Here is a 12077-nt window from a genome sequence, read left to right as displayed (position 1 = left end):
TTGAGAGTAGGTGTTGATAAACCAATTGTTCACAAAATATCTCAGACAAGTATGTTCCTATTGTCACCCAACATCTACAAACATGAAGGTCAGAACAAACAAGGCAATGGTTAATTTATCATTGGTTGCTTGGAGTCTGAGGCTAATTATAATTCTATTGTTGGAATCCCAGATCAGATAATCTCACTGAGAACAGGCCACAGCCTGAAATTGAGACAGTTCCTCTTTTGCCTTTAGTAAGTAAACAAGATTTATTAATTTGATTCACTGAATTGGATCCTTTTACATCTGGGATTTCAGCATGGTTTTCATCCTGCATATAGCTAGGCCTAGAAATTGGAGTCCTCATTTGCAAAACATATTTAGTCAAAGGACTGATTATATTTTTTGGTACTGTGACTGATAATAACACGATAATCTTAACAATAATAATAACAATGAATTCAGTAAGAACCTGATTCCTTGCTTCAGACAGACTAATGGTAGAATTAATGTGTGTTTAGCACAAGCTCAAGATCCACCTGGATACGAAAACAAATATCTAGTTGATGGAAATGGATTAAAAGTGCTTAGTCTGAGGTGTTTCAGATATTAGCTTGTTTATTATCTAAACCTTGAAACTGAATCCTGGCTAAGAATTGTCCGATTTACCTTCAATCACAGTTTTGGACGGAAAGAGTGCATGAGCTAATTGGCATTAAGGTTTTTTCCTGATGACGTAAACAGCTAGTTCTTCCTCGAGTAAAACAGTTTAATAGGTACCACTCTCATCGTGAAAACCTTCAGAAAACATTTGCATGCAAGAGCCTGTGCTGGAAGCAAATTTTGGAAAATAGTCTTCATGGTTTGTATTAATGAAAGTCCCAACAGAGTATCAAGAGCTCATAGAAAACATAAAAGCTCACAGAAAATATAGTTCACAAGAAGTACACACCTTCAGAAGTTGAAAGAGAATTAATGCTGAAACAAAACAACAGGGAACTTCACAAAATACAATGACACCATCTTACCATTATGAAATAGCAAGTTTAGATGAAGTTTTGTGGAGCTTAGAAGCAACAAACTCCTGAATTTTAAAATATGTCTTCAATTCTGGTAGGGCAAACATCTGCCTGAAGAGTAAAAGGTGGCTCTCATCTCCCCCAGCAATACCTTCAGCTATTTGGAAAGTTCAGGCTTAGTGTCAAACTACACTAATTATAGCAGCAATAAACCAAGTTGCCAGACCATTTAAAAATTCTCCACTGAGGTAGTAATAACTCAAATAAACTTACCACTCCTATAGAAAAGTAGTTGTTGATAATAGTATAAGGTACAGGGTCTCCTTTTTCCTCTTTGTCATGTGGTATCACCTCAATTTTCCATCTATCCAGCATGACCACTGAGCAGTTCTCAATATCTTTAATTATCTTCATCAGACTTTCCCCTTCATAACCTTACAGCAGAACAAAAACAAATTGGTCATATTGGTTAAAAGGCTTGTTGATGACAAATCAATGACCTCATACAATTGAAAAACATAAGGTTGAAAATTAATATCCAGAGACACTCCAAAGTTCCTCCCTCAGATCTAAATATAACTGATTCTATCTCACATTCTGCAGTGCTGTCAATACATTGGTCAATAGATTAAAATAAACTAGAATGTGCTACAAAACAGCCTTGGAAATCATTAAGCCATTCAGTCACAGTAACTAAGCTCAATGCTGGAATTGCATTTTGCATTAATGCTTGAGAGCTAATTCTGTGGTCAAGTGCATCCAGCAAGCAAAAGGTGGAAGGGACTTTGAAATTAATAGAAAATGAGTCCACGATTAACCAGCTTGTGCTCTCAGCAAGTGGGGTTTCATGCTGGGTGCACCCAATTACTATTGCCTCTATTATCTCAATTTAACTGTTTTTAGTAGAACAGATGGTGAAAAAGATATTTTTTTAAAATACTGAAGGTAATAGACTAAGAGGAAGAAATTCCTACATTTTTACTTCAAAAATGGCTTTCTCAAAGTATTTCATATATTCTCTGTTGTCTTAGATGACAATTTCACAGAGGCTTCCATTCTAAGGACTACAGAGCTTATATGAGTTTTTAAGAATTCTGTCCTAACTGCAACAGACAACCTGTTCAGTGAACATGGAAAGCCTGCAGGTCAATGTGACAATTACACTGGAAAAACATTGGTTCATTCTTGACAAAGTGAAGTGTGCTATATGTGGCTGCATCATTTAAAATCACCGTGATGGACCTTCCAATGTAGATAAAAGTCAGAAAATTGCATTAGTTTTCCAAAATTATGGCTCAAGTGTCCCCTCAAGTTTATCTATATATGCAGAAATGTAAATTAGTAAAAGAAACAGCTCAATTACGTATTATTCCAAAACATTTTCTCGCATTCATTTTTTTTGATATATCCAAGTTTCAACTATGAAAAATTTTACTAAAACAAGTTAAAATTTGTTAATTATATAAAAACTGTCATCATGCAAGTTGCAAGGTAAGTGTGTAAGTGGTTGCAGTCTTCCAAACTATCTGAATATAGTGACATTGAATCACCTTGTTTTTGTGTTCCTGGTTAAGCCAGCCTTCAATGTTGCCCATCTGCAGCAATATTAGCAGGACCCCTGCATTCATGCACATTCTGACCTAGTGAAGTGCTGTCGCAAGTGGTGTTGACCCTCATTCACGCTGTAGTCTTCAAAAGATTTGTTTGTACTGTCCATATTTGATGGGGGCAAAGGGAAGTCTCAGGTGCTTTCCCATTGCCTTCTCCACTTGTGCTTCAATGGAGCACAAAACTTCTTTCTGGAAGGTCTTCCACCCAACACTGGCAGGTATAATCCTGCAAAGTTACAGCTCCTCTGTCTTCACTGCCATGAAGACCAAAAGTGAATTCCAAAAGGTAAGCAATTTTATTAAGAATGTCTGGTGCACCATCTAGGAGTAACTAGCTTTTAAATAACAAAAAAATGACTTCATCAACAAAAACTACAGAATTTCATGTCAGTGAAGAACAGTTTGGTGTCCCACCTGCAGTGGTATGCGAGGACCCAGGTTACCTGAGTGTTCACAGACTGAGGGATGCGTTTTGTGGCTTTGCTTTCCCAGCAATGAGGTCTCATGGCAGAGATGGGGAGGGATTTGGACATTTGTTTTTTTTTAATTGTTTCTTTTTTGTCTGCCCCTGTTTTTAATCCTGTTTTTTGTATACGAAGATTACATCGGAGAATGCCAACTTTGTACACTTTTCACTGTACTCCTGTATTCCTGAACTCCAGTAAATGTGACATTAAAATCTAAATCCTCTATCAGAATTTCAAAGGTGCATTTTAGTGTCCTTGCACCTGAAAAAAGACAGACAACTTTAAAAGCCTTGTCAATGGATGATTTGGTGGTGCTGGTGTTGGACTGGGGTCTACAAAATTAAAAATCACAGAACACAAGGTTATAGTCCAACAGGTTTATTTAGAAGCACTCATTTTCAGAGTGCTGCTCCTTCATGAGGTGATTGTGGAGTATAAGATTGTAAGACTCAGAATTTCTAGCAAAAGTTTACAGTGTGATGTAACTGAAATTATATATTGAAAAAGACCTGGATTGTTTGTTAAGCCTCTCATCTTTTAGGATGACCTTGTTGGTTTCAGTTCTTTCATACGTAAATCCCAGAACCTTTTTTTTTAAAGTTACATTCTTAAGTGAACTTTAACAATAGGGACTTGAGAATGTAACTTTTTAAAAAAGTTCTGGGCTTTCTGTGTAAAAAACTGAAACGAACATGGCCATTTAAAAGATGAGAGACTTAGACAATCCAGGTCTTTTTCAATATATAATTTCAGTTACATCACACTGTAAACGTCTGTTATAAATTTTGTGTCTTACGATCTTATACTCCACAACCACCTGATAAAGGAGCAGTGCGCTGAAAGCTAGTGCTTCCAAATAAACCGGTTGGATTATAACCTGATGTTGTGTGATTTTTAACTTTGTCAATGGATGGCAAACTGGTATGAATAATTCAACATATTGTAGTGATGAATTTGATTAAGGAGGAGAAAAGGAACATGGGAATTTGTTGAGTTAGGTTTAAATTAGGTTGCAAAAAAACCCTAAAATTCTTCAATCTTTTGCATTAGTTTATTTGATCTTGAGAGAATCACATAACCTAGAGGAAACAATGCACCAAGATGCATGTTAACAGTTGAAAATATTGTTAGTGAGAGTTCCTTTCTTACCTCCGCCTGACCTAAGACACCTTGCCAAATCATTGCCAGTTCCAAGTGGAAGAACTGCCACTGGAGGATGTTGAGGAAAATTTGCTTTGTCTATGAAACAAGCAAATATTTTACAAAACATGAACACAGCTGTGCCTTGTCACAGTTTTTAACATTCTATAAAAGTGAAACTAAGAAATCCTCTGAAAATATTTTTTATCCAGCTAAACAAAATATAGGTCCTCTTTGTATATTTCCGATTACCCTGAGGAACGTTTTACTGTTTGGAAGTAGTATTAAGCAATCATTATGGATTTATGTTTGATGTTTGTAAGTTCTAATATCTGCAATAGTACACCATTATTCCTGGTGGAAAGGAGGTACAGATTCATCCCCACAAAAATTGTTTTGCAATCTCTTGAATGTTCATGCTTAAGATGGTTCATATTGTCTCATTAAAGGGGAAAATAGTTAATCCAATCCAACTACTGAATACAAACTGAATAATATTTTCGTCGCAAATCTTGAAGTTTGAAAGGTTACCTGACTAAGGATAAAACCTAGCTGTGTCTAAACAAAATGTAGGTGTTATTAAGATAAAATGAATGAAGAATTAATAAAGACTGTTCTCTGCATCTCTTGATTACCACAGTTATTTTAGCAGTTTGAATTAGATGTGAATGATGAATTAGAAGTTCTGCCCTCAATTAACTTGTGATAATTGATCTAATCTTATATATGCATTTGCACTATTACAAGTACTTATACAAAGCAATTGGTGTCGGGTGGGTTTCAGGGGATGACTAATTCTAACATCAAAATTTATATGAAATTTAACAGGCGGGACAATTTCTGTTTAGGGATCATCGGTTTCTCCTTACCAGAAGGGAAACAGGTGCAGACCTGCTGCACTAGATGACTGACTCATAACAGCACCCCAAGGTTTCTGAGACACAAACAAAAATGGCTTGGCTGGGTCTGTCTTTCAGATATTATCTATTACGTACAAACAGGTTTCTCCAGTTAGGGTTGCTGGATCAAGATCATGGCAGGATTATTGTCCGACTAATTCCGACTAAGGCCAACTGTAGTACTCTTGCTGTTACGTCCACTCAGATCTACAGATCAAACCTTATCTGGTCAACATAGCTTAATTACTCTCCATGATAAACTTACTGAGCCATGAGGGAGAATCGCAGAACTTAGTTTTATAGTTAGTAGTTGTATTTGCATCTTACAGTTTTTTTGTTAAAAGAATGAATTAATCCTATTTACACATGAATAAGCAGAAACACTTTATTGTATTTTAATCTTTTCCTTGTTGCAGGTCATCTGGCATTTTCTATCCTCGGCTTCTAAATGAAGTTTGACTGCTGTACTTGTGTCTGAGTGGATTATGATGGTGTTAGTAATCTCTTGTTTGTTTCTTTTGTTATTTTACTTGTATCATCACCAAGACCACTTGGAACAGCTTTATTTAAGGGTTTTAATATAGCAGCACATTAATAATGCTCTTGTTTCTAGTGGACCATTCTTTAACTGTGTCAAGCCACGTAATTTATATCTTGCATTTATTAGAAATTCACTGACTTAAAATAGAAAAAAAAAGTCACTGTTATGAAATCAAAGTGCAAATCACGTTCTTTTCTTCCACAGAAGGTGGTCGTTGCTGAAAATGTCAACAGTTATTGTCTGAGGATCTTGCCTCAGATATAGACAAAAAAAATGCAGACATTGGAATTTGAAGTGGACAGGTAGAAGGCTGGAAGAACACAACAAGCTGGGCAGCATCTGGAGGTGGAGAAGTCGATGTTTTGTGTGTAATCCTTCTACAGTACAGGAAGCAGTCCTGCAGATGGGTTACACCCAAAACGTCGACTTATCCACCTCCTGATGATGCCCGGCTTACTGTGTTCTTCCAGCCTCCTGCCAATCCTGCCTCAGCGATAGAGTGGTTTGCTGGGTTTTTCTGAGGGCAGTTAAGTATCAAACACATAGCTGTGGGTGTGGAGTCACATCTAGGTTAGACCAGGTAAGGATAGCGCATGTCCTACCCTTAAGAACATTAGTGAAGCCAAAGGGTTTTTACTGTAAACAAGAGTAGTTTTATTGTTAGTTCAATCACAGATTTATTAATTGTACTTAAATTTCATCAGCTGACATGTGGGAGTTTGAACCTGCATCCCCAGTGCAATATACTCTGGATTACTAGTCCAGTGATGTTAGCACCATACCATCATCTCCCCCTTTTGTAAAAGTAATTCAAATCGAACAGTTCTTAAGAGATGGATTAGTGGAGTGTGTGAAATGAAATAAAGGTGTGGGTTTTTTTTGGGGGGGGGTTCAATTACAAACTTTATACATGAAAACATTAAACTTTATTTAAAAAATAAACTGGCCATGACATCAGGGATCTAAAAACCTCCTTGTTGGTTTTATTCAATACATGGCTTACTCTTTCAACTTGAATCCCTAGAATTCCTTCAGAATGTTATAACCATTTAATAAACCCCTGCAGTTGTAAATTTCAGCACCCAAGACCATCCATTTTTCTGAAATAAAAACAGTGGCTAGATTAGGCCATAAAACAGAAAGAAAATCACATAAGAGTCTTGATCTAAGAATTTGGCACAATTACATATTCCAGATACTAATCAATTTGTCATGAACTTGGAAACTGCCAACTATTATCCATCATCCTGGGTATATTGATGGAGTCTAAAACAGCTAACAATCTTACCTATGCAATCTAGGATCCATCCAACTGTTCCATCTCCACCGCAAGCCAAGATTCTAAAGTCTGGAACATCTCGGAAAAAGTTTAACCTAAAGAAAAAGTGATTTAGTTGTAACAAGCCATTTTTGACAATGTGGTTTGTTTTAAACTCACAATTACCCCACCCTCTCTCCTCACATCCCCCCACCCTGCCCCTCCAAAATGAAGAAATCTTAAAATCTGGGGAAAGCAGTTTAATGTATTCCGTCTCTGAAGAATTTAAGTCCATGGGGCTGATATTAAACTTGCTATTTTCTTAAACTATTCCTATTTTGCTGCTTTCTCCCTGTGCTCTTTTTTAAAATTCTTCCAGTAATTAATTAACCAGAATCATTTTAATTTTTACAATCATCTTACCATCAATTATCAATTGTAGCAAAGGATTTGATATTTTGAAAACTCCCTGCATGAAGAGATTTTTCTCAGTTTCTCCTTTTATGTATTGTGTTCTTTTACTTAAGATTATAATCTTGTAATTTCAATTTATACAACATGAGAAGTAATTCAACTTTACCTCAACTATTCCCTCTGTCATGTTATGCACCATCAAATTCCCCTCAAACACTCTTGATTTCATCAGTGCACCTTTCCGTGCAAGTTAGTCTCCACATTCTGATAAATATCCACAGGACTATAAACTTTTGCCTCCAGTGCGAAACACACCATTGCCCAACATTTCAACTCCCCCTCCCACTCTGCCGAGGACATGGAGGTCCTGGGCCTCCTTCACCGCCGCTCCCTCACCACCAGACGCCTGGAGGAAGAACACCTCATCTTCCACCTCGGAGCACTTCAACCCCAGGGCATCAATATGGACTTCAACAGTTTCTTCATTTCTCCTTCCCCCACCTCACCCTAGTTACAAACTTCCAACTCAGCACTGTCCCTATGACTTGTCCAGACTTGTCCTACCTGCCTATCTCCTTTTCCACCTATCCACTCCACCCTCTCCTCCCTGACCTATCACCTTCATCCCCTCACCCACTCACCCATTGTACTCTATGCTACTTTCTCCCCACCCCCACCCTTCTCTAGCTTATCTCTCCACGCTTCAGGCTCTCTGCCTTTATTCCTGATGAAGGGCTTTTGCCCGAAACGTCGATTTCGCTGCTCCTTGGATGCTGCCTGAACTGCTGTGCTCTTCCAGCACCACTAATCCAGAATCTGGTTTCCAGCATCTGCAGTCATTGTTTTTACCTTGTCTCATTTATGGTCCAACTGTCTTTGCTTTTGTATGCAATTCTTCTCAACAGAAAACTTTAAATCAAATTTGTCTTTGTAATTACTTTCTAACCTGTTCATCCCTTTTAACATTCCTGGATTTGCACCATTTCTTCTCCATAAATTGGGAAATTTATCATTTCAGCTGATGGGCTTTTAAACAAATAAAATCCAGTTTGAAATATGATTCAAGCTGATTCTCACCCCTGATATGCAGGTATCTGGCCCTTTGTATTTCCATATCAACCATTTCAACTACTAAGAACTTCTTTTTACCTTAGTTGTGACCTACTGTAATAAACTATTATTCTGTCATCGAAACAATTCGTGGATAAAATGGTCCAATGCATGGTAAAATTATGAAACAGTTTTATTTTCAAAGCAAAACTTTTCTGAAGAGCTCTTTCAACATCAAAAACTATTTGGTAAAGTTTTTGTTAAAATATCTCATGAAAGTTTGGGAACGACAAAATTCATATCTAGAAATTTGCAGATGTACCAAACTATGAACTGCTGTTACACTGTCATTAGTTAGATTCAAATTAATTATTTGTAATCTTACTAGAGAAAGCATGTTAAGTTTTCAAACAATTACCACTAGTCTCAACACCTAAAGTTTTGATCACAATACTTATGGGTGCTATGGCCACTTCCTGTTGCCCCAGGTTAACAGCAAAGACTTGTCAGATTTTCTGTAAAACATGCCTTGAGAACTTCAGAGTACTAGACCACATAGTCAGATCAATATCTTGAGCTACCAACAGCAATATTAGGTGTACACCTGTTCAGATGATTGGTAGATCCAAAAGAAAAAAAACCTGAAGCCCGAAAGTCATGCTTATAAGTTAAAGCTTGCATTTGCAAGTTAAGCTAAGGAGAGCCAGTGGATGTGATCTATTTGGATTTCAAGAAGGCCTTCGATAAGGTTCTACACAAGAGGCTGCTGAATAAGTTCACAGGTCTGAGGAGCAAGGTACTGGTACAAATAGAGGATTCTCTGACTGGAAGAAGGCAGAGAGTAGAGATAAGGGGATCTTTTTTCAGGATAGCAGTTGGTGACTAGAGGAGTTCCCCAGGTGTCATTGTTCACACCACACCCATTCATGTTATTAATGAACTGGACAAAGGAACTGAGGGCACTGGTGCTAGGTTTCAGATGACGCAAGGATAGGTAGACAAGCAGGCACTTATCTCTCCACGCTTCAGGCTCTCTGCCTGTATTCCTGATGAAGGACTTTTGCCCGAAACGTCGATTTTACTGCTCCTTGGATGCTGCCTGAACTGCTGTGCTCTTCCAGCACCATTAATCCAGAATCTGGTTTCCAGAATCTGCAGTCATTGTTTTTACCTAGGTAGACAGGCAGGTAGTGTTGAGGAAACAGGGAGGCTGCACAAGGCCTTCCTTGGATATGCTAGGTAAGTGGGCAAAGAAGCAGCAGATGGAATACATAGTGGGAATGTGAGAGATTATGCACTTTGGTAAGAAGAATAGAGGTGTATACTATTTTTTAAATGGAGGAAAATTTCAGAAATCAGAGACAAAAAGGCACTTGGAAGTCCTAGTTCAGGATTCTCTTAAGGTTAAGATGCAGGTTCAGTTAGCAATTAGGAAGGCCAATGCAATGTTAGCATTCATTTCAAGAGGGGTAGAATACAAGAACAGAAATGTACTGCTGAAGCTGTCAGACCACATTTAAAATATTGTCAACAGTTTTGGGCCCATATCTAAGGAAAGATGTGCTGGCATTGGACAGGGTCCAGAGAAGTGAAACGAGAAGGATCCCAGGGATTAATGGCTTGTTTTATGAGAAGTAGTTGGAAATTTTGGGTCTGTTCTCCATGGAGTTCAGCAGGACAAGGGGAGGAGCTGATTGAAACTTACAGAATACAAAAAGGCCTGGATAGAGAGGACATGGAGATTTACCAGCATACTGCCTGGACTTGAGAGTTTCAGTTATGAACAGAGTTTGGACAGACTGGGGTTGTTTTCCAGTGAGCACAGGAAATTAAGAGGGGTCATGATTGAGATGCATAAAATTATAAGGGGCACAGATAGAGTAGGGAGAAAGGAAGAAACTTTTCCACTTGATGGAGGGACCACTGACCAGACGGCATAGATTTAAAACAAGGGGTAGAAGGTTGAGAGGAGATGTGAGGAACAACTTTTTCACCCAGACAGTAGTGGGAATCTGAAACTTCTGCTCTGCAAGGGTGAAAGAGGCAAAAACCCTCATATTATTTAAGAAGTATCTAGGTGAGGTTTTGCGATGCCAAGGCATATAAGACTACAGGACAAGGACTGGAAAGTGGAAATCGGAAATATTTATAGAAAATAGTAAGGAAATAGTTAGGTGGTTGCTTTTGATCGGCATGGAGGCAGTGGGCTAAAACAGCCTTTTTTTCTGTGCTGCAGACCTCGTGACTGCAGACTGTCTACTCTTTGGAATGTTGTGTTATCTGTAAAACAATACTTAAATGGCAATTCTCCCTCTGGTCTTAAAACATAAATGGTTGCTGATGCTATTCTTTCATCTTCTGTACAGTAATCAGAATCCATATATCAAATCTTGAATGATGAATCACTAGTCAGAATAAATTACTCACAAGAACTGTGTTCATTTCCAACCGGTTCAAATTAGTGGCGTTCTGCTGTACTTGTTCCATCTGGTGCTACAAATTATTTAATTTTTATTTTTGTCTTTTTTGCTCTTCTGAAGTTGAGAAGTGCGAAAAGAATTATCCTACAAAGTATTACAACTCTTTGGAACATGACTATTCAGAGAGCCTGCTTGAAATAACTTCACTAAAATAGAAACATTCTCAGATGGTCAATTCTAAACACAGGAGAATTAGTGACTTCAAAAGCAGGATATATCGGTTATGACTAATGTTCTTAGAACAAAATGTTTAAATGTCATCAGATAAAGAACTTACTTAAACTGTAAATTAACTGCGATGTGTTTGGCTTATTTTCCTTAGAAGCAGATAGCTTTAAGAAATGCACAAAGGAGAATGGCCTTTGATCTATTTGAAACAATGGGAATCTGAATTCCTCAAGATGGGAATTCTGGGGAAATTGTCAAGTTTGAAATATTTAGTGGGAATTTCTGTCTTTAACAATCAAGGTGCAATGTTCAGCTTGCTGAACACTTGTCCATTTTTCCAATAAGCACTTGTTACACAAAGCTGTATGACTGTATTAACATTCAACATTTAGTCATTCAATGTCATGGTCACCAAAATAACAGACTTTGTTATTTTGGTGACCATGACATTGACAAAATCAGATTGCGTACTGATACAGTAATGACCAACCTAAGGTGAGGAGTGCCAGCAGCTATAGTGACAACAGCTATACTCCATCCTGGGTAAGGACATCAAATTGTAAGAAAATAACCATGGGGGCATCCTTACCCTTCTCAAAGAATTCAAGGATCGTAGAATAACTTCCAGCAGTTCTCCTGTGAACAGGGCACAACAGCATGTTGACTCTCCAGACCAACTGTTGTTGCAAGGTTCAGTCACACCCTGCAACAAGATTCTCAGCCAATTGTTCAAGAAAACCCACCAATTTCTGTTTTAACCTGATAAATCCCCAGGGACTGAGAACTAACATCCCAGGGTACTAAAGAAGGTCATCATGGAAATAATGTATGCATTTATTGTCATCTTCCAAAATTCTATCGACTCTGGAGGAGCTTCTAGAGAACAGAGAATGGGAGATATAACCCCACTATTTAAAAGAGAATTACAGACCAGTTAGTCTTACATCAGAAGTGGGAATGTGCTATATTCTACAACAAAAATCTTGACAGCAAAACATTTGGGAACCATTAAATCCATATTGGTTTTGTCCAATCCCATTATGAAAAGC

At 37.8% G+C, this 12077-nt stretch overlaps 1 protein-coding gene across 4 annotated transcripts in view; it reads right to left on the bottom strand.

The window, feature by feature from the left end:
• dgkb (diacylglycerol kinase, beta) overlaps positions 1–12077 on the bottom strand; it is an 801318-nt gene that overhangs the window by 432107 nt on the left and 357134 nt on the right. For 3 of the 4 annotated variants that reach the window (XM_072575379.1, XM_072575380.1, XM_072575381.1), the window contains exons 17-19: positions 6947–7032; positions 4228–4317; positions 1275–1435 (exon numbers count right to left, since the gene is read on the bottom strand). In XM_072575379.1, coding sequence (XP_072431480.1) covers positions 1275–1435; positions 4228–4317; positions 6947–7032 — 337 coding nt within the window. The remainder of the gene's footprint in view (positions 1–1274; positions 1436–4227; positions 4318–6946; positions 7033–12077) is intronic. The other variant, XM_072575382.1, reaches the window with a different exon arrangement.

This window comes from Chiloscyllium punctatum, chromosome 8 (assembly GCF_047496795.1).
Source record: "Chiloscyllium punctatum isolate Juve2018m chromosome 8, sChiPun1.3, whole genome shotgun sequence".
NCBI lineage: Eukaryota > Metazoa > Chordata > Chondrichthyes > Orectolobiformes > Hemiscylliidae > Chiloscyllium > Chiloscyllium punctatum.
This window is presented reverse-complemented; position numbering and strand designations above follow the sequence as displayed.